The sequence below is a fragment of the Psittacula echo genome (assembly GCF_963264785.1).
Source record: "Psittacula echo genome assembly, chromosome: 12".
Taxonomy (NCBI): domain Eukaryota; kingdom Metazoa; phylum Chordata; class Aves; order Psittaciformes; family Psittacidae; genus Psittacula; species Psittacula echo.
In genome coordinates, this window is record NC_137747.1 from 4,618,277 (window position 1) to 4,645,234 (window position 26,958).

Consider the following 26,958-nt stretch of genomic DNA (forward strand, 5'->3'; position numbering starts at 1 on the left):
TCAGTGTATAACAAGTCATTTGTCTGAGGGTCCTCTATGAATTTGCAAATGTGTTGTTAATTCGGTGAATTTTGCCATAGTCGTGGCAATAAGGAGAGATGTGTTTGGGTTTTTTTCTTCAACATCTGCATTTTTGATGCAGTAAACAAAAATGTCGTCTCAAAATATCCCAGAACTTTAAGGAAGCAGGTTGCTTTTTACATGTATCAAAGCAAAAGTAAGGGTTTGGTACCCTGCTAAATCCTTGAACTTGCTGCCAAATTTGAGCACTGGGTGAAACGTCATTGCTGACGTTGGTAACAGTTCACGAACTGTGAATTTTTCAAGTTTCTGCTTCTAGCTGGCACTATAGAAAAAGGTTGAATTGATCTGTTTGGGGTTTTTTTCATTAGGAGTTAGATTATTTCAAGTATATTGCTTTTTACTACTTTGGAGAGAAACTTGCTGTCCCTTGGGGGGCAGGGAGGTCAAAGTATAAATAAATACTTGTTTCCTTCTCCCTTATAGGAGACCTGCAAACAAAGAAGAAATAGAAGCCATTAGCCTACCTTGTTCAGAGAGAACACTAAATCAGCACAATATGGCACAGCACAGTATTGTCCTTGGATTATTCATGATGACTGTTTTATCACTGCTGGATGGAAGTTCAGCTTTCCTGTTAAATCAGCGTCTGAAGGGAAGATTTCAAAGAGACCGTAGAAACATCCGCCCAAACATCATCCTTGTTCTTACTGATGATCAGGATGTAGAACTTGGTAAGAGCCCAACGTAAAGAGAATTTATATATGACACTGCTTTGCCTTGATTCTAGATTCTTGTGTTCAGAATAATTATTTTTTATCAGTGTGAAAAATGACAGGAAGAACAAGTAACAGAAGTTCAAACCTACCTTTATGTAGAAAATACTTTCCATCCATATGCAATTCAAGGACAGCAAAAGTTAGTCTCAACTTAAAATGCCAAACTTTCTGTTTCTGTGGAAATAGGAGACTCCTGCCGATCTGTCTTCATTAGACAGCTAAACTATGCTTCTGGCGATTGCATGTTTAACCTGGGAAGCTACGTGCCAAAGCAGTAGATTTAAATTCATAACTGATTATTGCACCATGTAATTACCCAATTTTTTTTGTGTAATTGCAGATGTTCATTACACACACAATTTTAATTTTAATTACTTAAATGTTACCTAGAATAGTCATACTGTTCTTGGTATTGTCCATTTAGATGTGTAGTTAATTACTGACCAAGATCACTTAGTAAGACCTTTTCATACTGTGTTACTCAATGCTATGTTAATTGTTGAAGAAAGGAGATGAAGATTAAACACGTGCTTTGCTTAATGATTTGGAATAATGAATTAACTGACAGAGGCTGGGTTTGTTACCTGAACAAGCTTATGTTTGTTAAATGTTGTGTGTAGTTAGAAGTGATTAACACAAACCAGTTTACATTAATAATTTTGCATTAGAAATATGCTTTTAAGTGGGTATAAAGCGTGGATCATCTGCAAGATGAGAGCTTGTGTATGTGTGGTCTGGTGAGGTTTTTGACAGTTGGGAAGAACTGGAAAGCAGACCTCACAGAAGAAATGGAACACAATAGTTCTTCTCAAAGGTGGTGAGGAAGCCTTCTATGGCACTAACCCCACAAAATACAAATGTAATTCGTGTTGGTAGGATCAGAAAGTTATTTGTTGTTGTTGTCATCGTCACTTTTCTAATGGTTATTTGGATCACAAAGAAAGCAGCTTCAATAATGCATATCCAAAAGAACTTAACTACATTATCTTGCAGGCTCAGAAGGTGGTCCTAAAAAATTTATCATCTTCCATTTTATGCTAGCCTGCTTGTTTCTGATGCAATTGTCTAAGTCCTTTGGGCAGTATAGTTTCTCTTCTCTGATAATCTGATGCTTTCCAATTTCAAGCATAATGGGCATGTGTCCACACAAATTAGGATCTAACTAAGGAAAATCCATTTGATGAAGCTGAGATTTGATATTTGTCATTTGCCCCTAATGGCTCTGGGAGACCCAATATTTATTTGAATTAATTTTTATTCATGTCTGGAGAGCTGTCCAGGTTAATCATAATTGCCATTTGTGGGGATTGTGGTTAATGCACTTAAGAAAGATGGGAATAAAATGTGAATAATGAACAAAAGCTAAGGAAAACTTGGAAGCTGTGAAACTGTTCCAAAGAAAGCTGTGCATAACTGCTTCTAAAAATATTCTGTAACTGATGGGTGTTCTAGCTTTCATTGTTCTTGTGTGACTGACTTTTGAGGCAAAAGGGAAGCCAACACAGTCTCAAGTGCTCTTAACAGCCTTTCCTTTATTCAATTTAAGATATATTTAATAATGTATCAATAGCAGGTGGAGTTTACCAGAATGTCTTTCTTTCAGGAAAGGAGTGCAACTTTTTATTATTACTTTTTTGAATTTGCACTACTGTTAACCACAAGTTTTACGTGGGAAACCAAACCTCAGCCTTGTATTGAAAAAGGAGAAGATTTATGAAGGGCTGATGAAAAGAATGCAGAATTTTCAGGTCAAAGGAGAATGAATGTAAATTGTAATGTATACAAATGGAAGAAGACAAATGAGAACAGAGAACTCCTGAAACACACACTCAGTTAACTATCTAATCAAAGGAGTTGTATTGACAAGCAGAGTATAAAGACGAGGAATATACTGACGAGGAGAAAGAATTAATTAAAAACAAAGACTTTTCTTTCCCCCATTAGAGCCATTGAAGTCCAAGTTAGTATAAAGCTGATGTCCCCTGTGTGATGGACTCAGCACCTCCAGTTTAATTAGGTTTGCCTGCCTTGTTTCTGTGGTTAAACAAAGCAGCTTATTTCATTATCTCATAGTTTGAGAAAGATCTGATTATTTGGGAAGTGTTTCAGCCATGTTAGAAAATCTGAGGGAGAGGTAGTTTGTATGTTCCTACAGCTTCCTCTGAAAAACTGTAAGTGGCATGGAAGTTGATTTTTCTTAGTTATCCTATAAAGAGATTAAGGCCTTAGAGCTTAGTTCAAATTAAATAGGAGAATAAAAGAGGAAATGAAGATGTGAAAAGGGTGTCTAATGAGGTTCAAAGAGAATAAAAAATATAGAAGGCTTTAGGGGACAGTTAATTAACATTCTGGGGTTCAGTTAACTTGTCTGCATATGGATACCACTTCTTAAATTGTGCTTCAGAGTAGACCAAGTTGCTTGGGACTTAATACATGTTCTTCAACAGCTGGAGTTCCCTAAGACTTACGTAAATTATGACCTCTGACAGCAAACACAACTATTGGGAAAGTCAGTATTTTTTCATAGACAACCAGTGTGTTTTCTCCATTAGTATTAGTCAAAATATCAGCCTTATCCGTAAAGTGAACTGTGGAGACACACTGGGAAAAGTTACGGATACCACACAAGTGTCAAGTGGGATTTCCACCTTGGTTTTGCCTCGCTTTACGTGAGCAGCTTGAATGCACCACATTGATTAAAGTTTCATATTTTCACAGTAGTCCAATGGATATTTTTTGAAATGGCTTAGAAATTTTGCATGTAACTACTGAATAATTTTTATTTATCATCAGTGGGTTTAGGTAACAGAACATTTTCTGAATTAAATATTGACACTTCAAGGCAGGATTTCTCTTACTATATCCACTAATGAAACCCCAGAAGGTTTTCCATCTCAAGAGGTGATTTGATGAGGTTCCAGTTGGTGATTAACACATAACTAATCTTCTGACAGAGAGATATGATTTTCTACTTTTTCCTCCCGATTCTGTGTTTGTATCAGAGGCAAGCTGAAGAAAATAAGTTTTGGTTGGCTGGTTTAATGCTGTGTAAAATATTTAAAGCTGGCCTATTTAAGACTGTGCAGAAGAGTATGCTGGATTTTTACCTTCCGCTGATCTGTCACTCTGTGTTAGTTCTCAAGCTGGGGAAGCAGATTAGATCATATGTTTTTGTATTAGACTGTTGATATATAGGGCCTTGTCATTACAGCAGTTTTATTAAAGGAGGTTACTGTCCCCAAGGGGAGTCTTAACATGTACTGTTATTTATGCACAGATGCCTCTGTCATTTAAAGAGGTTGTTAAATTGTATTTTAATATTGGGATGACAAAACATTCTTATGGTCTGCCTGTTTATGCTTGGGTTAGCTCATAAGACAATGCAGAGGCAATGTCTGCAGTTTTCAGGCTTGTGTAATGTATAATTGCCTGTTACAATTGTTAACTGTAGTGTTAGCACCTTTGAACACTAACACTTATCCCACAGTTACAGAAACAAAAAATCTTGCTTTCTTGAGGAACTTCTTTCTGATATGTGAAATTTGACAAGTTCTGAAGGAGGAGTGCAATAACCTGCCTTGGTTCTTGTCAAAAAGTGGTATGACAGACATGGGCTCTAGCCCAAGAAAAAGAAGGATCTCAAGGGAACTAATACCATGGCAATTTTTAGGTGACATGACCTATAGTAGTAATTGGCCTTCCTTTATGTGGCTTATGACTATTTTCCCTTTAGGTTTTGACTCCTGGTTATATCAATGTGCCCTGTATCAAACCTGCTTACTGTTGCAATTTCATAATGAAATCTCTATCTAAAGAGCTTAGAAGAAACCTAAACCAATTATTGATAGAAACAACATACAGTTTATGCCAGATGGTTGCAGGATACATTGATTAAAGCTGAACTACTAATCCAACTCAGCCTTAGGTAAGTTAGCCCCAACCCTACTCCAGCATGAGCCCATACCTTCATCTTCATATTGTCTATTGGCTTGCTCAGCTCATAAAATGAAGGGAAGGTTGATGATGGAAAGGTTTACTGTCCTTTTCATGGTCACACTGAGGACAAGTACCATTACAAGTTCTTTGTAAAATAGAAATTCTTCACAGATCAAGTATAAGTCACTCTGTTGCAGTTTTAACTGTCAGGCACTGATAGATGAGGGAAACTAAATGTCTGTTTTTCTTCTGATCATTGCTGTTTTCTGCATGTAGGAAGAACTCTGATATGGATCCAGAATTAGCTAGGTGGATGTCTATAGTAAAGATAAGTCTTTGTCCAAAGCCTTGTCTTAAATAGGAAACAGACCAGCCATTTGGCAGCAGTATGGCTTTTAGTAATTGTTGGCAAAAAGACTTTTGCTCCAATTACCCCAATTCATCCAAGTCCCTGCTAATTAAACTTGCTTGCTTGGTTTTAATTGATGGTAATAAACTACAGGGTGTTATCTGTCCCAAGCTGTCATCTAAAAACACAATTTTGCAGAACCAAGCCTAAGAAAAGTTGGAGAGTTTTAGATAACACGATTATCAAAATGGATCAAGTGGATAGATAGAGCTCAGTGAGCTGTTATGGAAATTATTATGAGGGGTTTACTTTGGTTCAGTGAAGGCTGCATAAATCAATACCTGCTAATACCTCACATTAGGAAAAAGAACATTTTATTTAGAGAACAGCTCAGTCCCTGCTTGAGCAGGCTGTTGGATAAATAATCTTCCAACCTCAACGGTTCTGTGATTACAGCCCTCAGCCTTTTGCAGAAAATTGGCACAAAATGCGGTGCATCAGGTATCTTCTGAAAGCAAGGCGTAAATAATGCTTGAGTATGCAAACCTTGGTCAGGGTTGCTGCACAAAGTGAATTTCACCCTCAGGCCACGTTGTCTTAGCCTCATTCCTGTTGTTTCTTGCTTTCAGCTACTGGAAGAGTACTAATGGCTCAAAAAAGGTTGCACAGGTAGCGCAGAGAGTTATTGTGGTAAATCTTGAACTTAGAGTGAGAGAAATTAAAGAAGCATTGTTACCTGTGTCAACAGGTTTGAGTCAGATCTTAACTTAGGACTCTTCAGTATTTGGTCCTTCTTAAAACAACAAGAGAATTTCTGTACAGGAGGGACAATAATCTTTTTGGGTTTGCTATGAGGTTACAGTGCCGTTACTACATGTGCTTTGTTCCGTTACTACATGTGCTTTGTTCTGGTCTCTGATGTAACATGTGAGCTCTTAGTTCTTGTGACTGAAATAATTCTGAAATGGTTTGTTATTCCAGGGTCTATGCAGGTGATGAATAAAACAAGGCGGATCATGGAACATGGAGGTGCTCATTTCATCAATGCCTTTGTTACAACACCCATGTGCTGCCCATCTCGTTCCTCTATTCTTACGGGGAAGTACGTCCACAACCATAACACTTACACTAACAATGAGAACTGCTCTTCTCCATCCTGGCAGGCTCAGCATGAAATACGTACGTTTGCAGTGTACCTCAACAACACAGGATATAGGACAGGTAAGATCAAGGCTGGCTCTATCTGAAAGCTTCCTTAGACTAATTAGTAGAGGCGCTAATGTGTATAGTATTTTAATTTGCTCTCCTAATGGACTGGAGCAGTGCAGCGTGCCAAAGCTTCCATCTTGCATGTAGGTTTAGCTTCCTTGTACTTTTACTTGAGGAAATGAGAATGCAAACAAACAAAAAATCCCCCTAAAACACAAAACCAAAGACTTCCCAGAAGCTGGGAAGGATAAAATAATATGCATGCTTGAACCAAAGGTGATATGCCCTGCAATTACCTGAAGTGCACAGAGCAGACAAGAATGATACTGTGGAAAGAAATTAGTGATTTGAATTTGTCATAAACAGGATATATTAATCAAACTAAGAATACAAGAGAAGGGCCTGTTCATTCTGGACTTTGAGGCAGAGCTGTCAGCCAGATTGGTTTCTCTAGACAATTCGTTCCCTGAAAGGTGCTGAGGATAATGACTGAGGAATAATGGGCAAGATCAGATGTATGCCTGAGAAACAAATGATCCCCTTTGCATGCAGTGCTCCTTAGGAGAAAATGTCCTGATTTCAGAAAATATATAGTGTGTTTCACGCCTGTTTTGTTCGTGCATTCTCCAGAAATGAGATTTGGGTCCTTGCCTATTACAATGGTTTTCTCACTATTCTTGCGAATGCCTTTTTTCATGATAAGAAACAGGCATAAACCTGGTTGTAGTTGAGTTACTTATAGTATATACACCATAGTATTGTAGGATAGTTGTGTTTGATAGTATACGGGTTTCTTTTTTCTTTGTATGCTTCTAGAAACTAGCATAAATCCTGAATAATAACCGTAACAAGGTCACTATTTTCTTTCTAACTATTCACGTGAGTTTTACATTATTGCTGCAAAGTCTTGGTCTTAAAATAAATAGGTAATTTCCTTGTTTTGTTTATCTAAAATAAAGACATGAATTAATCTGGAAAGAAATAAATAGGAGGAAGTGCACATACCTTATTAATTGGTTGCTGTTTCCCTCATTTATCATTCCTGGCACTGATACCAGTGATCATATGAATACCACACCAAGGTTAATGGCTTATTCTTCACAGATTATTTGTTCTGTGTTTACTGGTGTTTGTTTATTATAACAATTTTTACATTTAGTGACTGTATTTCAAGCACCTGCTATTTCTGCCAATGTGCGTAGCTATTGCAGGTGTCCTGGTATTTGTATGTCTTAAATTCTTACATTAACTTAATGCTTAAATTTAGACTCAAGATCTTCTTGAATCTGTATTTATACTTTCAGCCTTAATTTTTTCTCTTTTAATTTGCAAATTAAATTTATTGGAAGACAAGGTAATAGTACTTTTACAAGTACAAAGCAGTCTTCAGGTGTAAATGAGCTCCTCATTCATGTAGTTAAATGTGACGTGTTGTTATACAAACTTAAATGGTAATTGCCATCATTGAGGGCGGGTGTTCATTTCTGATCTAGTTAGTCTTGAGTTACCCACTATGAAGCAGTAAGAAGGTATTGGTTTACTTTTCTTGCTTTTTCTTCCCCAAAGATCTGATCAGATTTACCTGCTTCAGAAACAGCGGGAAATTGAACTTGAGAACCTTGTTCTCTCAGTTTCAAAAGTAGCCTACTAAGGAGAGCATCTGGGAGATGATGAATATAGTCTCTCTCAAGTGGGGAGTGCTCTTTGAACATGACTGCAGCGAGCAAAGGAAGATCTGGAAAGCACAGGAGTTCATTTGTAATTTATTATTATTATTATTGAGTTCCACGGTTTGTGCTGCAAACAGACAGTTTAAATTTTTGATTTTCCCTCCCCACCCTTTTTTTTTTTTTTTTTTTTTTTTTTTTTTTTTTAAGAAGAAGGAGGAGAAGAAAAAGAGGCCCGGAGCCATGAGGAATAAAGCCTTTTGAGGCTTGCTTTTATATTGAAGTTCACAACCTTGGAGTGAGAAAGCTATTATTTTGGAAGGGAGTTGGGTTTTTCCGTTAATTCAGAAGCCAGGCCTTCTCCCCATGTGTCTCTCTTTTTTGTTTAAACTTGAAGGAAGAAGTTGTGCTGTTCTACTGCACTCAGCCTTCCCTCTGTTTTTCTCCCTGCTGCTTGTTTCACATCTTGCGCTCTGCTCTAGTCCTTGTGATCTCCCTGTGTGGTGTTCTCTTACAGAAGGTGATTCTGCTTGGGACTGTTCTTCCTGCATTGTAGTGTTTCCCTGTGGCATCTGCACAGGTTGAATCTCTGCAGACTTCTGCTGCTCCTGACATCTCTGGGGAACATGCCAGTGGTAGGCAGGCAGGAGGGAGCAGTGTGGGGCATGTTTCTCTTCTGTTACAAGTAAGAAGTATAAGAGGAGATGGAAAAGGTGTGACTTTCTTGTAGCTGCTTTTCAGTTTCAGCCTCAATTGCTTGTTTTATGTCTTTTAAATTTGGCACTTTAAAAAGTTCTGCCAACTTTGTTAGGCACCAGACTTTGCAGAATAGAGCTGAAAAGAAGAGGCTGAGCTCAAGGGAAGTTCTTTCTTTGCCTATAACAGCCAGGGTTTCGACCATCATGCATAAGGCTCACTGTCACTTTATGTGGATTGGTTAAAATAAATAGCATGACAAGGCAAAGAATGGGTTTTCCTTCCACAATGAAAGCCACTGAGGCAGTAAATATTGCAAACGTTAACCCATCCTCACAGTCTAAGAAATGCCAGTGTCCTGAACAGCGACTTGAATCTGTGTCCTTTTCACACAGCCTCTGCATGCAGACAGCACGTTCCCAATGTCAGTATATTAAAGCAATCGGTCTGATTTTTGAAGAGCTTCTCACCTCATTGTGCTATTATATATTGTGGGAAATTAGGCAAGAAGGACAATTTATGTAAACAAACCAAGTCAATTGACGAATTAATCTTTGGAAAAGTCAGTGTAAGCAACATCTGAATCAACACTAACTTAAATTAATGGATGCTAATACTTCAGCTTGGAGCAGGAGATGATTAGAATGGAAAAGAAACAAAGAGATCCGTGACAAACCTTTCTGAGTGACAGGGAATTTCTCTGCCAAAGGTTCTTGTGTAAACATTTACGGAAAAAAAGTTCTGTTTTCCATGAACATACCCATCTCTTTCTGTGAGACTGCTTTTAAAATGCATGATGCATTGTTGCATGCTTGGGTCCTGCAGCAACAAATACCAAGATGTTTTATTGGAATACAGATTTCAACTTTCCCTTAGATGTTACTTAATGAGAAAAGCTTTTCTTTTTCCTGTGCTTGGCTGGCTCAATGACTAGGTCTTAAAGTTGGTGACTGATTTCAGAATATTTTGTCAGCCTTATCTGCAGTCAGGAAATGAAAAAACATGTTTATCTTATTAAATTCAACAGAATTAGGGATGGTGGGCCAAATTCAGCCTGGCAGAAGGACACTTGCTTCACTGAATCTTCTGAGAGGGTTCTGTTAATTTATATTTGTGCTTAATAACGTGGCTGGGTATGCAGCGAATGCAGTATATGTTTTGGTGGACTTACTAGCCTTGTTCCTGTTGAGCAGTGCCCTATAGTACAGCTAACCCTATTCATTTAACTAAACCCATTAGCAGAGGAAAAAGTGGCTACTTGTAGGGTAATATGTCAGTATCTCGCTCTGATTCTAAGTCCATACTTGAGCAAAGAATTAATAAATGCTTTTTTGCACCAGTCATGTATTTTGAACCTAGAGAAAAGTCATTGTGGGAGGTTCATCTCTGCCATTGTAAAAAATATTCTTGGGAATAAAAGTAATAATCATTCTTAGCACTTTCATAGGGCTTTACAATAATTAAGTAATGAATTCATTAAAATTCAGTGACAATCTCCCATTTCCTCCCATTAATATTAGACTAAGAAGATACAGTGGCTGACTGCATTCAAATAATTCTTTTTCCACTTCACTGTCTCAGCCTTTGACATTTTGAAGTAATTTTACCATTAAATTGTAAAAAAGAGGAGAAAGGCTATTGGCAAATGTTTATTAAAGGAGGATTGAACCTGAAAAATATGTGATCAGATTTTAATATCTAGATACATGCCAGGAGAAAAACTCTCAGATTATCAATTCCTTGCTGTACAATTTGCTCTCTCCACAGTAGTTGGCAGTTGCTGTTTTTTATTACAGAAATACTTGAAAACTTAACTGAAGTTGATCTCTGTGTATAACTGCTTGGTAGGGAATCACTGGTGACCTAAGGAGTCAAAGAGTAGATGGAAATGGAGACAGAATAGTGAAGTACTGTCTACAAGGTCACGGGAAGGTGAAGAGCAACATGAAAAGATGCAGGTTGTGTTTCACAGTTGAGTGCCCACTCTGCCTTGCTGTGCTTCACTGTCATGGTACCTGTGTATAAAGAAAACTGATTATCCAGGTTAGAGTAACATTCTCTATGCATGACAAAGAGCACCTGCAGCTTATGAAGAACTGAAGGCCATTTTAAAAAATAATAACGAAGTGATTTATGAGTCAGACTTGGTTTTTAGAAGTGATTTGCAAGATCAGGAATGGAAGTGTTACGATTCTCATCTCCAGGACATCCAGGTGACTTTTCAAAACTGGTTATCAGGTTTCTGAATTATTTATCTGTAAGGTAAATGAGTTTCTTTGAATCTTTTGCTTTCTCTATGGAAATATTATTTTAGCAAGATCTGTCCATTTATACCTGTTAGTTTGAGACCATTTGACTTGAAAATGGTCTAAAAGAAAGATTGGACATAACAGCTGTACTGCGAGCTGTTACTGCAATAGGAAACCAAGGATCTGTGCTGGAAAGGACACAAGAAGAGGCCTGATGTGTAGCCCAAAACCACTGACTTTGTCCATGTTACTGCTTCTGGTGGGCTTGGTCCATGGCAGTGAATTATTGAGCTGGAATATCCTGCAAATATTCTGGAGAATGGCATTTTCAAAGCAAAGACAGCTCTGGATTTCCTGTCTTATATGTGTTAAAGAGTTTCTTTTTCTCCCAGTGCTAATATCAGTTCTAAACTGTGATAGCTTAAAATGAGAGCACATTAAGTAGACCTGTGGTCTCCTGAGGATTATGCAGACATTGTAGAAGTGAAACTTACCTGTACAGCTACTTTTTCATTACCTGTTTTCTCCATGTCAGCTTTATGTTGCCTAATGCACACGTTTTAACTATCCTGAAGAAAGGAATATATATATGCTTCTGTGAGTAACTTGCTGAGTAAAATCCACAAGATAGCCTGTAATCCAGTATAACTTCCCCAGGAGCCTGAGACCAAGGCATCCACAACTACAGAGTTCACATAATGTCTGTGGCTCCCTTATTTCCAGTCATAATTTGTTTCCTTCTTACCTTCTCTTTTATTTCTTCCTCTAAATCTGTTTTCAACATAAAATGTTGTAGGTTGTGCCAAATACCTCATATTTTTCTTTCCCCCTACTATAATGTACTCTTCTGATAGGATGCCCATTTTACCACTTGAAGTGTAATGGCTTTATCATACTGATTTATCATTTCAAGTAAGAAGTTATTCGTAGCTTGATATTTCTTCAGAAATAGCATTATCGTTTCATAGTATTCAAAACAGCTAAAGGCTGAACCAAATACTTGCACATACATGATAAATATGTTTTTAAAGTCTTTATTAGTGTAGATCTTTTAGGATGGCAGAACTTAACAAAGTAAAGGAACATATTGGCTTATTAAGTTTTTCATCATGCAGTGCTATTTTTGTTCAGTATTAGGTAGCTTATCAGCCAGAAACGAGAAGAAATTCCCTCCTTCTCAATCCAGTTTAAGATCTCCAGCTAGCAGTTCAAGTCCTTCCGTTATCTTCTTGCATTCTTTTATTTTCTAGAATGCTGGGGTTTGGTTTTATTTTGTTGTTTTGGTTTTGTTTGGTTTTTTTTTTTTTTTCTGAAGTCTTTCAAAATATTCTAATTTTAGTAATGTAATTTATTGAATGCAGTTTTCCTTTTTCCCATATGTCCAAAGGTATGAGTGTTCTACATGGCTCGCGCATATTGTAGTGTGTAACACCATGGTTAGATACTTGTCCTGTACAGCAGTGATACACAATGTAGTGGGCACTGGAAAAGCTTAGTGATGTGGAAATTCAAAGATAGAACAATGAGCTCTGTGCCATCTTTTAATAAAGTGCATAGGAGAACAGTGGTGATTGCAAAGACTTGCCGGTGCCTATGGCATAGACACTGCAGACGGATTCTAATTCCAGTTTCTGGAAGTTGAATTCCAGTTGCTTTGAACTGGAACACCCCCATGGCTTGTTGTATGTTTCATTACTATGAGTACTGTCCTGAGACTTTTGTCTCATCTTCCAAGTTAGAGATGGTAGCACTTGGCCTTGTGTACATGAAAGGCATGGGAGGACTATATATGTTTTTGAGATAGATGCCTTTCAGGACTATAAAATGTGACTGATTATTTGAAGTGTCATGTATGTCAAAAGTAAAAGGTAAATGTACAGGCAATAAACTTCTTCAGAACCTAAATTTCTTCTCTTTCAGTAAATACCTTTTTGAAAGGAATTCTGTGGTTATATTGAACCAGGTTTGGACTTCTCTCTTAGTTGGGTTCAGTAAAATGTCATTGTTTTTATTTATGAGCTAATGCTTTAAGTAGTGTTCCTCCAAGTTTATTGCTGTGTGGAAAAACCCAGCTTGTTAAAATACAGCAAATATTTCTTCTTCACAGCGTATCTTGGTACTTCCCTAAAACTTGGTAATTGGGTTTTCTTCAAATCCTAGAGACAAAATGGCTCTAAATTAATTTCTTTTGGAGCTGGCCCAAGTAGCGTGGTGCAGACTTTGCTATTTCAGTAAAGATTCAGCGTCAAGATAGATGAGCTTTTGCTTAGACTGTTTGTTATTAAAAAATAGGTCTGACAATCCACCGTTGGGGAGGTTTGGGGGTTTTATGCGTGGAGGAGGAAATGTTGATGTGAAGAGAGGAGGATAAATCTAAAGGTTAAGATTCTTCTGTGACTGTGATATGTAAAATGGGGAGTGATACCCTTGGTAAATTTTTAATAAAATACTTTGTGTTGCAATTTTGATGTTGGGAAGTGATTTATGGAAAATCTGAATGGTCAGGATTGGCCACCAGGGCGTATGAGGAGGCTGACTGCTGACAGTGACCTGTGCTGTGGAGTAGTGCTCTAAACCATGCAGCCAGACCTGCTTTCTCATGTGCTGCCTGGCATAGGAAATGATACAGCTGCAATACAGTGAGTCATGAATTGTAATAAAGATTGATGATAGGAAGGTTACTGTTTCTAGATTTTATTCCTTTAACTTTTAGAAGGTGTGTGTGTGCGAGAGGGCTGTTCGGAAAGATATTTGTGCCTTACGATTCAAGTTGTGTTTGAACTTCTGTAGGCTGTGCCATAGACATTAGTGAAGGTGGCTTGGCCTCAGTCCTACTGGGAATTTCCTCACCTGAGAAGGACAAGGAAGACTTGGCTCCCCATCAGCATTCTTCAGTTTGGTTCCTTGTTGACCATTTCAAAATATTTGGTTTGAGCCCTTTTGTTTTATTTGGCTTCATCTGTTCCCTTTCAGCCAATTCCCCTGATTCATTAAATAGATCTTGGCACTGATCCTTGGCCACAGCTGAGGAATGTGCAATGCAAATTCGGGAAGAGGGAACAAAGGTGTCATAAAGATTACCGTGCATTGCCTTTGTCCTACTAGATATCAAACTAGTCCCCTGGCATAACAAGAAAGCCTGTAGGCTATTCTAACTGCAGTGGATACCAGCCACTGTACAACGTGGTTTTTACAGCTATTATGCTTCAGGAATTGTAATGATAATTTTTATTCCAGTTACAGAGAAAAGCTGTGCATGTAAAGGCTCTTGCCTTTAGTAATACTCTTTTTATGTCCCTATGATGGTGGCTGGAGCATGTGATCTTTAAGAAAATTTTGTGCTATCAGTGTATTATAGGTAAGAGAAAAATTGGGCCATCATGTGCAATAGACTAGAAGTGTGTGTGTGTGTGTGTGTACACCTGTACTTCTCTCCTTGGTCTAGCTGGGTGAGTATTTCAATGAATTTGTCATTTCAAGGACTGTTGCAGACATAAAAAGGAAAAGAAATAAAAAAAGTATTTAGAGCCCAGTCTTCCTTAGCACTCTGGAACTTGTGTAACTAAGCAAGAACAAAATGTGGTCTTAAGCCCTTCTTTTCCTCCTTAAAAATACTCTAAAATCCAGGAACTCACTGAATGTTTTGAGCAACTCATTAGATTTATTGCCGTTACTGAGATATTAATACTAATATTGTATCTTTGAATCTCTGCAGTAGTGTTGTATTTCCAGTTGTCACTAAAGGTGCCAATTGGTACCATTTTGTTCAGGTGACTTCAGCACTTAGGAGTTACTGCTTTTTGGAAAATCTGGTCAGTTACTTTGGTACCTGGTAAGAACTGATCTGTCCTGGATTTTATAGGATTTTATCTTGGAACCCCCATACTTCTGCTCTAAATCCATAAATTTCACTGGATTTGGTCCGTTGTACAGTTTGAGCGTATTTGGCCATGATATGAGAGCAAAGCTGAATTGACCTTTGGGCTTACTGCTTGTTGCATGCGTACTTAGCCATGCTGAGAGTGCTTTCTCATCTGCTTTCCTCCGATTGTCTCTTAGAGGACAAAAAGTACTGAAAGTGATTTTTTGTTAGGTGTACAACAGAAAGAAGATCTGAAATTACCCCTTTTCCAAGTCCAAAATTAAGGGATTGCTCAGTTGTAGCTAATTGTTCAACTTTGAGCTGGGAACAGCTGTTATCAGACACAGAAGTGAAAGCTTTTAGAGGGGTAGACAAATCCCTATGAGCAACTAAGACTCACAGCTCAAAACCTAATACCTGGAAATTTGGCTGTTGAAATATGTCAGAAAAACACTGCTTTAAATACATCTTTCAAGTACTTAATGCACAACATTCTCTTTTAAATGTAGAGGGTTAATAGCTTAAAAGGTGAGTTTAAAGTCACAGTCATGGTGGTAAGTGCGATTTAATGGGGTGCTAATAGGTAGATGTAGCTAGCATGAAAGATATGAAGACTCCAGGAGGAGCGATGTGTGGTGTAAATACTGAATGTACTTTCTGGGAGCAACAAAAAGCTGAATTTTACTTTTTCTCAGCTTAAGGATTTATTGTGAGACCATGAATTTTTACAAATATATTCCAAAATTCTCAAATCCAAGAATCATGTATATTCAACTGAAGATGGGCTTCATAAGTCACTGACTCCATCATGGGATCACAGGCTAATTCGGGTTGGAAGGGACCTCAGGAGATCTCTTTTCCACTGCTTGCTCAAAGCCTGTCCCAGGCCATGTTGCTGAGAGCTTGATCCAGTCTAGTCTTGAAAAACACCAAGGATTGGAATTAACAGTGTTTCTGAGCAACCTGTTTCACTCTTCAACTTTTCTCTCTGTGAAACAGCTTTTATTTACATCCAGGCTGAACCTCACTTGTTTCAGTCTGTGCTGGTTCGTTCTTCTCCTTCCACCATGCACCACCATGAGGAGCTGGCTTTGTTCTCTCAGTAATCGCCCCACAGGTGAAAAGGTTCTTAGGTTCCCTTGAAGCCTGGCTAATGTTGTTCCACAGAGTATATTTTTCTAGTGCATGGCCTGCTTTGGCTTTACATGTAGCAAGAGCTCTATCTTTCACTGCTTCCCAATAGAATGTAACATGGCACTGTCAGAAAGTTATTGCCAGTACTCCTCTCATATGTTCCTTTATTGATTTCCTTCTTACTTTACTTAAAATTAGCATAAACACTATGATCATACAGTTAAGCAGGTTATTAGGGGAATGGATAAGTGATCTTGGCCAGTAGTCTATCAGATGACTATGATCAGAATCAGAGCTGCCAAATCAAGGAAGCGATGAAAGACAGAAAATGGGTGTCTAAATCTGATCTGGCAGCTTTACGCTGGTGAACCTCTGTTGACTTCCACTGCATTCCTAGTTTTAGAAGTGAAAAAGATCTGTTATGTCCAACTGCTGGGCAGTCCATATGGAATAGAGGGATGAATGATCTCCTGCATCATTTTATTGATGCATCCTGAATTATCTTAGTTTTCAATTTAATGCAGGATTTGTGAATATCCTTTGTGGATGCATTTTAGTAGTGTTAAGTACTTTTAGATAAGTAGGAAAAGATTTTATGTTTTTCAAAAAAGGGGAAAAAAAAATCCAACATATTTGTGGAGGCTGGTAGATGATTGTCCTGGGACATAGTTGCCAGCTGGGGTTAAACCGCAACAATGATATAGATAGACGGTAGATCTGGCTTGAACGTTTCCGGTGCTGGTAAATGATGCCTTGATGTCCGTTCTAATTGTGCTTTTACACTCCATTTGACAATACATGAGATCTGCTTTTTAAGCAATGAGCTGTGGCCTTGATATGTCTACGGCTGTGTTATATTCAGAGCAGACCTTTGTATTAATTGGTAGCGCAGGGAAAATTCTTTTGTGTGCAATTTTATTTCCTCACAGGAAGAGTTTAAAAAAGAAAACCTCTTGTAAAAATTCCACTCTGTACCGAAGAATTTTCCAGGTGCTTATCGTCCAAGGGTGAGACTGAGCAAAGAACCTCAGAAGGTTATGAACCCCCGCGGAAGTGGTAACAGTGTACAAAGGACTCAATTCTTACATATCCTGTTTTATGTAGTCTTGGGACAAACTACATTGTATAGTGTTGAAAGCAAAGGAAAATCGCATTCTTAATGCATTTATTAAAAACAGCCATTTGGATGTTGTTTAATGATCATTGCATAGACTGGAGATAGGAACATGGCTGAGCATATCAGACAGCAGCCTCTTTGAATGTTTGTTAGTGAAATCTTGGAGTGGTTTGAAACTGGACGTACCAGAGGCATGTGTATGCTAGTGAGCAGCTGTCTCTAGTGGTGAGCTAATCTGTTGAGGGGGAAAAGTGTATGTGAGAGAACCTTTACAATCCAAAATCAAGATCTTTCGCCAGCATCAAGAGAGCTTTTTTCTAACCAATATTTTGTACTGAGAGGAGTGACATTTAAAGATTTGTGAATAACAAGCCTTTAAATGGCTGAGAAGGAGGGAGGAAAGGAAGGAACATGAAATGGAAGATTGGAAACAGCAGACAAAATCATTTAAAGCACTTGAACATCCATGCAAGGTTATAAAGGCATCCTGAATGTACAATGAGGGGATGCAAAAGGTGCGGGAAGGAACTTCCACCAGACTTTATTGCCTCTGCAGAAAAACAATGAAGTAATTCTCTACAGAATGCCTCTTTCCTGAGTTCTTTAGCTGGCTCAGCCAGAGGTTTTAGGAACAGATTGGTTCCCGTGAGCAGAAATGCCAAATATATCTCTGTTTGGATGTAATATGTTGAATGTGGGACAAAAGGCCTTGGACAGCCTTCTGCATCCCTGCTACTTTAGGCAGCAGGCAGTGCTTCAGTCCTGTGTTCTTTATTACTAGGGCAAGAAAAAAATGTGCATCTGTATTGGCTTAATACCCATAACTGCTTAAGTTGCCTCTCAGTCTTTAGAGAAGTTGTTCATGTATAAATACAGTCCCTGAGTAACATGATAGTTTTCATCCATAGTGGAGTAGTTTTTTGTTTTGTTCTTTGCTGCCAGCTTACTTTGCTTGGTTAATGAAGATCTCGTGAGGTAGTTTAGGACAGTGAAACAAACTCTTTGCAGCAGCATGCTTATCGGTCACTTAACCTTTTTGTAAGTGGCTGGTGTGGAAAACAGCGTAACACCTTATCAGCTTTTGAAAAATATTTTGAAAGCACGGTATAATTTTAAGGAATTTATTAATTGTGTACCAGTAGATGTGCTCTCCTCATCTGTGATGTAGATTGTAATTTTGTCAACACGTATCTCTTTCAAACACTTTAAAAGATCTCAAACATTCAGTGTTTCACACTGCGTCTGTCTTTTGGAGGGATATTCAGCCTACTACAAATAGATGTAAATCCGTTGACTTCAGTGAGGCTGGCTGAAAACCTGTCTTACTCTAACCACACTATTGCTCCTTTCATTTATTTAAGTACAAGAAGGTGCAGTCTCAGGCATTACAGGCTGCGTTCTCAAAAGAAAAAGTCATTAAGAATCTAGAAAATATGAATTTGTACTCAAGGCTTGTAGATAATGAAGTGAGGTTTAGTCTAAGAGCCAAATCTTAGATAGTCTGTTATACTCATAGATTCACAGACAGTCACTGATAGATGGCCGCTGTGAGATCCTGCAGACACTGTGTAGCTGTGGAACAAGTGTAAAGATCTTTGTGCTAGTCGCTATGGCAATGCTAACGTGTATTGCCTGATCATTCAAAAATTGAGATGGGAGCTCTGATAGTGGAAAGTCAGGTGCTGATTTGCAGTGCAGTCTGCAGACCCAAGAGCAAAAGTTTGCCTTTAAGCTTTAAAAAACTAACTAGACAAATGGGAGTCTTCCGGTGTAATTTATCCTGTAACTGCCTAGTGATGATATATAAACTAATACTAAATACTAAAAAATATGTTCCTTCATTTAACTTTTTAACTGCAGTGGTGTGAAAGTATTGTTGGGTACATCGTGTGCTTTAGAGGGTTTGTGTTCTTCTCATAGAAATCTAATGCTTTTCATTTTCCTTAACCTTTTGTATCTGTACTCTTGGTGCTTACAGAGCAAGGCTTACATGCACGGAGCTCTTCTGGCAGGATGGCTCAAATGCCTGCCCAGTGTTCTGCAAGAACCCTTGTCCTCATTCTGCGCTTGTTCTGCCAAACCACTGCTGCTTCATTTCTTCTATGCAACCAGTTTAAAATCCCATCATATTTATGGTCCTCATTTGTCATCATTTCTCCCGAGCCAGCCTCCTATTAGTAACTTCACTGCTTCTGCCAGTTCCTTAGGTGGAGATGGCTTAAGTGGGTGTAACCAAAATGAAAAATGTAGCTAAATTGAGTGATTCAGAGCAGGATGAGATAATGTGGCAACCAGCAGTGTCTTAGGCATTCTCTGTTTTGTTCATCTGAATCTGAATGTATCATAAAGAAAATATAATGGTACTTGTGGTCCAGTTTCTCTCTTATGTAGTCAGATTGTAAATCATAAGATCTGGATCTCTGAAGTAAATGCAGACAAGCTTAGAACTTACCTTTTATCTTACTTGTATTGGAATGAAGAAAAAGCTCCTCTAAGAAGAGACAGAAAGGAAAGAATATGGTTAAATGCAGTGTCTTTGAAGTGATTGTTACATCTTCTTATTATGCTTCTTATATACACCTTCTTAATGCTTCTGTTTTCTCTACCCCAGCTTTCTTTGGAAAGTACCTCAATGAATACAATGGCTCCTATGTGCCTCCTGGTTGGAAAGAATGGGTTGGATTACTTAAAAACTCTCGATTTTATAACTATACACTCTGTAGAAATGGAGTGAAGGAGAAGCATGGATATGACTACTCCAGGGTAGGTCCTACTGATTTATTTCTATTATTTTTACATTTGGGCATGGCTGCAAGAAGGTTGTGCTTCATGGCTTCAATCTAACTAAAGAATTCTTTTCATACGTGAAAGCTGCTCCATGTAACATTAGCCACAACCCAATAGGCGTCATGTTTGGACTTCTCCTTATCTTCCATTCCAGGAGGGTCATGTTACAGAAAACATTGTTAGCAGCAGTGGAAACAAACAAAATGTCCTGAGACTGTATTATGCATTATGAGCTGAAGTAAAATCAGTTTAAAAGCTGCATGATAACAATTTCTGTACTTGGTATACTTAATTATTGTGTGCTGAGTCTGATTGTCATCTATTCCCCTGGTATAGAACTGACTCCAGTGGAGTTACACAAACATAAGTGAGATAAGAATCCAGTTCCCTCCAGCTAAACCCATCTTTTTTGTATTAGTTTAAGGAACTTGTTTCACAGTCTTAATATGATGGAGAATTCATAATATCTTGGTGTATATCTTAGGATTATTCTGAATGAGTTGAGAATGTAACTATTGAATTTATATCTCTGTGCATTGTTACAGGCTCATATGTTCTCTAATATCCTCGCAAGGATGTTACACCCTGGCCAAATTTACTAAAATGCTTCATAACCATTGTCAAATGCAGTACCTTTTTTTTTTTTCCCCCCTCATCTAGCACATGTTGCAGCTCAGTTACCTCTTTGCAGTCAGGAGCGTGTTTATTTCAGCCAAATGAGTTATCTTTCCAAAGGAACCAGCTTTTGTGAATTCCTAAAATGGCCTGAGTTGTCTCTGAAGTATGATGGTAAATAAATTTATCCATAAACTGCTGCAGTTTAAGTAGTGTATAACTTAAGAAGGTGACTTGCTCTGGAGTGACACTAATTTGTAAAGTGTGTTTGCTCAACAAAGACTCGGTTTGCTCTGTCTTATTGAGCAGAAATCCTGTCTCCATATTTGTGTTTCATTAGCAATGTGTTCACAGTCAGATTTTCCTTTGAAAGGCTGATGTCTCTGATTTCTCCTTTCCCCTCCCCTATTTGTCATTTTTTAATTGAATGTACTTTGTGTTGAAAGATAAAACTTAACAGGCTTCTAGGGTTTCCTTTGCTATCACCAGCTGCCAAGGGGAAGGGGCACCTGGTGTACAGAATTATTTCTCTTTTGTCTTCTCATCTATGAAGAATGAGAGAGCTAATCTCTAAAGCCATGTACCAAAAATGTTATGATGGAAATAGATCTTACATGGAACAATGTCAGGCAAGTGATTTCATAGGGCCCTGCTCCCCATTGCTCCAAGGAGCCCACAGGGAACTGTGTGTTCCAATATTCTCAGCTCTGGTTTGTGTATGCAATACTTGAAGATGTTTAGGTTTTCATTTGGTTTAGTTTTCCTTACTGAGTTTGATAATAAATTAAAAAAAAAATGATAAAATGTAAATGTTTTTGTAATCTTCATACTCTTGCATAATGCAGAGCTATGGTAATAAACAGATGCTAGTACACAGAGCAACAGCACTTGTTGGTGTTAACACTGGAGTTCAAATGAACAAACAGAAGCTGACATACAAGACTGCTTCTGCTGCTTTTGTTGCTGGGAATTGAATTTTCCAGCAATGAACAATATAATCAAATTATTTTTTAGCCCTGTCTACTTGACACTGTTAGTGTTAATTATATGCTGGTGGAAAACTTGGAAAAAAAACACTGCTGATTCTGTCCTCAGAAGCAACAGCTGAGCACTTTCCCTCTGAAAATCAGATCTTTGCAAATTCTTGCAGATTTTCTAGCAGGATATATTCTACTTTGATTGTTCTTTCTTCAGTTTCTGTCAGCTTTTTTAGATGAGTGTTTAGTTTCGTATGTGTTTGCACCGTCTGCAACAACCTCTGCAATCTGGAGCTCTTCAAAAATAGAAATTGGTTGGGGGAAATGTTTCTACTTGGTCTTTTGGCCTGGCAGACACTGGGTTTGCGGGCTTGAATTTGAATGATTTTCACTTTGACCAGGTGAAAATTATCTTCAAAATGAAGTTTGAAACTCTGCTTTCATAATGGCTGAACCAAAGATGAGTTATGCACTTAAGATGGTGAGCAAACAGCTTAAAGGAGAGGCACATTTCAGATAAACGTCAGTGCTTTTTTGACAGCACTCCAGTATTTCTCTCTCAGCTATAACTATGGTCTCAGGTATTAAAAGTATGCTCAGAAGCCAGTTTTGCTCTGGTCTGGCTTATTGTACAATCTCCCTTCCCCTGCATATGGTGATGAAAGGAGGTCCTTCAGTTAACTTTAATGGAATTATGCCTATTTACACCTGCTTTCATGAGTGAAAATATGACATCAATAACATAGTCATGGCAGTTTCATAACAGACATGCACCATGCTGGGACCAACGTGTAAAATGATAAATGAAGACTTTGTCAGCCTTGTTCTGGGATGCACAGGAAATAAGTTGGGGAAATAAATACATTCAATGAAAAAGGCTTCCTTTGATGGATGACAAGCTGACTTCTCAGATCAAGGTCATTGGTGGTGGTGAAGAGGAGCAAGAAACTGAACCACAGGCAGAAAATTGCATGAAGGAGATTTAATCCAATATGTACCACACCTTGTACTTGTTCACTTGACCCAGGGGCAGATGTTATGTCTGATTTTACGTTCAGTTGTGATATGACAGTTGTTATTCTCTTTTTAAAGGTGCAGTTTCATATCCTACTCATGTTTGAGAAATATTTATATTTGCTGCATTTCCTGTGATGCAGTCTTAGAGAGAACATGGCTTGTCACTAAAAATATTGTCTTCAATCCATATAGCTCTAGCAGATATAAGGAGAATAATAATGATACTTCTTAGAAAATAGAAAGATAGTCTATATCTTCCAAAGGAAGTTTTCTATATTCTCAGCATTTTATTTGGTAGAACTAAATCTGTATCAGCTTGTCACTGTGTAGGTAATATTGAATGAATTTTTGGTCCAGTTAGCCCAGCATCCTTTAGCTTAGTGACTTCTGGTTCAGAGGGAAGTTAAGAAAAATGAATGTCAAGCCCTTTGGATTTTTAAAGCACTTTTATGATGCTAAGGTCAGATTAAACACCTTGAAGATATTAACACCAAAAAGCAAATAAATTGACCTGTAATTTTCTTTTCTTCATTAATACAATTGTATTTAGTACTGTGCTCTTCATAATGTAATTATGCACTTTGGGAAGAAAGAGTCGTATTTGATATTCATTTCTGAGAGGAAGCTGTGGCTTTTCGTATTTCTGGCCAGTGAAGAAAGAATGGTTTGGTTTTGCTTTTTGAAGTTTTAACATCTGTAACTTACTCCCTTCTCCCATTGAGTGAAGTAGCTTCTTTTTCCCTGTTTCTTACAATATGTCAAACATCCCCTTACCATCTCACCCCCCAATTCGAAATTATTTTTCAAGTATCTCATTATACTTTTACTTCTACTTGCAGGACTATCTAACTGATCTGATTACAAATGACAGTATTACCTTCTTCAGAATCTCAAAGAAGATGTATCCTCACAGGCCTGTGCTGATGGTTATAAGCCATGCTGCTCCTCATGGCCCTGAAGATTCAGCCCCTCAGTACTCACATCTCTTTCCTAATGCCTCACAACACATGTAAGGAAAAATAAAACCCTTTCATTTCATTTCCAGGTTCAGGAATATAGAAGTCCTGGGTACGTCTGGGAGAACATTGTTTGCTTTGTAATACTATTAGCATAAGTTTGTCACAAATATGTAAGAGTTTTGAGATCTTATCTTTTTAACCTCTTCAGGCTTGTACAAGTATCTTGAGAATGGTGACCTTATCTAGAACTCAGCATTGTAGCTCACTGAGATAAATGGAAAGATTCATGTTGAATTTATTGGACAATGTTACAACCTATTTAGGAAGTAAAGCGCTGTTTTACTTGGGGGGGGGAGGGGAGTGGTGATGTTATCAAACTCTGATTCTTGGGCTGTCATCTCTTCAGGGAAGGAAACTATCTCCCTCTCCTTAGATATAAACTATATTGTTTATGGTAGTACCAAAAATCATGTAGCATGCAATACTTAGTATTTCTGTTTCATATATGGAAAGAAAGGAAATGCAGACCTGCAGCACCAAATAATCCAAGCTGTTTCTGAATGAGGTCTTATGTGTCTGTACATGACCCAGTAAAATGTCTTGAACAGGTCCCAAAGGCTGTATCACCTGGTTGCTGAGTTAACATGTTCATAAGGTACACGAGAAGATGATTCTTTTTTATAGCACAGGGACATTTCACAGCTAGAGCTCTGTAATGCTCCATTACAGACATCTCTTCACATGCTGATAAAATGAATGGTTCTCCCAAATTGGCTTTAGCTTAACTGAGCACACTCCAATATTTTTCTAATTACTGGCTTCATGCCTTCATTGATGTTCAGCGTTTGTCATTTAGATCCTACATGCCCTTTTATATTTTTAGTGTTTTAAAGGGGAATTCTGTGTTATTTAGGATTTGTGAAGGAACCAGGAACTGATGGAAATAATAATCCATTGGTAGCTGAAGCTGCTCAGGACTGGTCCAAAATCCAGTGAAAACTATTTCAGCTTTTTAATTTTATTTAAAATAGAGTCTGAGAGAAAAAGCTTCCTTTGTTCTATTGTCCAACTATTGCATAACTTAAAATTACATATTTCATGCTTTTGTGCTGTGCTCCAAAGAGAATCTGTGTCCTAGATTTACAGCAATGCAGGATTTTGTATTTGTTTGCTGTCTGATGCTCATTTATTGTCTTTGAAAATGCCAAATGAGCAACTTCCCATAGTTTATACTCAGTATTGACCTCACTTGTATTAGAAGTTCCCTTGGAAGGCATTCATATCTCAGAGATAATAATCATTTGTCAGGCAACATTCTGTAGCAATTTAATTATGCTTGTTGTATGAAGTAGAGTTAGGAGGATTTGAGGAAGGCCAGCAATGAAAAATATAAACTATGTCTCGTCTTCTTTTGCTCACAGTTTGAATTTTATTTTTAATACAAACTAGGTTTATCTTCCTTATCATAAAGTAATCACACAAAACCATTTTCTTTTGTAGGGGGCTTTGCTTACAATGACAATTATACAGGAAGTGTCACTTCATGGAAACAAGTTTTGTTTGTTAAGAAACAAATTATCTTAGTAGATTAAGGAAATGTGGTTTTCTTTTGGATATGAAAATCGGCTTTTATGTACATCTTATGTAAAAAACCTGCTAATCTTATTCTAAAGAATTTTTTTTTGGTACTAAATAATTATAATAATAAACTGTAAGGGCTTTCATTGGCCTGGGTTTAACATTAAATGTAAAAATGCAGAATGCGCATCATTCCCTCACTGTATATGCAATTAGTTCTCTACTTCCCATTTTTTCCTATGTTCCCACATTCCAGGGAAACTCTTAGTGATAATGGGATGTAGGCAGCTCTCACTGGTTTGTAATCTTCTGGATATGGTAGGGAAGGATGAGGTAGAACCCTTCTTATGAATTGCCCTAAAGCACTAAGCAATACCATGACTAAAGTCCTTGTCTAGTCCTAGATCTTGTGGCAGCACTGACAGTTTGCGAGTGGATTCTTGAGCTGTGTCCCCAAAGCAAAGGGAAGGTGACACTGACATGATAACACTGGTTGACATCAATACTGCACTGTGTAACCTTGCTAGTAATAGCTAGAAGTTAGTGGTGTGGGTTTTAGTGCAGACCAACAGTCAGAGTACTTTGCTTGGGAACTCCGGTATCTACTTCTGTGCTAATTTATGCTGATGCCTTCTTGCTTCTATTATTACATACACTAGCTGGTATGACCGTTCCACCCCCTACTGCAGTCTGTCTTGTTCTGTAGAGCTTTTTGTGTACATCTACAGTCTTTTCTTGTTTGAAAATCACTCGCATCAACCAGCAATCACATAGCAAATCCATAGTCTATATGGTTCTTTTTTCCTTTTTACTGCCTATGCTGCTAGCTGCCAAGAAAGCAACAGCTGGGCAGTTTGAGTGATCAGAAACGTTATTTCTATAGAGGGTACATTGTAGCACCCATATTTTCCAAGGTCAGATGCAATCAGACTAGGACTTCTGAATATGTTTGAAGAGGTCATCTTAACCAACTTCTAAGAATGTTGTATTTGAGTATTTTTCCCATAAGACAGACAAATCTGTTACACATAAGAGGGTTACATTTGTAGTAATCAAAGAAAATCATGGGCTTTGGTTGGATTAAATAGCGGGAGGTTACAAATCAGCCAGGAAATCACAAAGTAAGCTGAAAAGGAGTTTGCCAAGCATTTTTGATTCATTCTGGGCTTCGCATAGCAACAGTTTCTATAACTGTCAGCATTTTCAAAGGAGCAATGTCATTATTTCAGCCACAATAACATTCTGAAATTCAAGAGGCTATTAACAATACAGAGAGAATAAACACCAGCCCTTTCCTCCCTGTATGAAGAAGCCTCCATTTGTCTGTCGCCTACACACATTTTTCAGATAGCATCTAACAGACGCTTTCAGCATCAAACATCTTACTGTCAGATTATTAATTTCATATTTATGTTAAAACTCTTAAGACTACCTGTCAAATTCAAAAATGCATTGGATACACACAGTATTTCAAGGAGAATTTTCAACTTATCTTACTGTTGTTTATCTTAATAACTAACCCTGCTGCTCTGTTGCATACACAAAACCGAGAGTAGATATTTGCCAAGTAGGAGCTGAATTTATCAGGAAATTGTGTGTTGGAAAGAAGAAAATAACTGAAAATCTGCTATTTTTCCTGTGTTACTGTGTCACCCTCTGCTTGCACATTTGCATAGACTGACTTCTATTGTTTTGAATGAAGAAAAGAAGCCTCACAACTTACTTTGGAAAAGTAATTTTTTTATACATTACACTGCAGGTGATTTCCTTGAGGCAGGGTATGAAGTCAATTGACAAAGGCAGTTCTCAATCTTAAGTAATAACTTTGGGGAATAGATAGATATTATATGTAGAATAATACTTCTTGCTAAAGTAAGCTGTAATAGAGCTTTCTAGTGATGCAGAGAGTCAGCATCATTGTAATGCTATATCAGAATAAGACATGTTTTGATTCAGCTAACCTAAAGCAATATTATCATGCAGAGAAAAGCAATCTCTGGAACTGC

The 26,958-nt window shown here is 37.8% G+C and overlaps 1 protein-coding gene across 2 annotated transcripts in view; it reads left to right on the forward strand.

Moving 5' to 3' along the window:
* Positions 1-526: 526 nt before the first annotated feature.
* SULF2 (sulfatase 2) overlaps positions 527-26,958 on the forward strand; it is a gene marked incomplete at its 3' end in the record, with an annotated part of 59,549 nt that continues 33,117 nt past the window's right edge. Inside the window, exons 1-4 of one of the 2 annotated variants that reach the window (XM_080627990.1) lie at positions 527-755; positions 6,067-6,306; positions 19,631-19,782; positions 23,255-23,424. In XM_080627990.1, coding sequence (XP_080484116.1) covers positions 581-755; positions 6,067-6,306; positions 19,631-19,782; positions 23,255-23,424 — 737 coding nt within the window. In that variant the 5' untranslated portion in view covers positions 527-580. The remainder of the gene's footprint in view (positions 756-6,066; positions 6,307-19,630; positions 19,783-23,254; positions 23,425-26,958) is intronic. The other variant, XM_080627991.1, reaches the window with a different exon arrangement.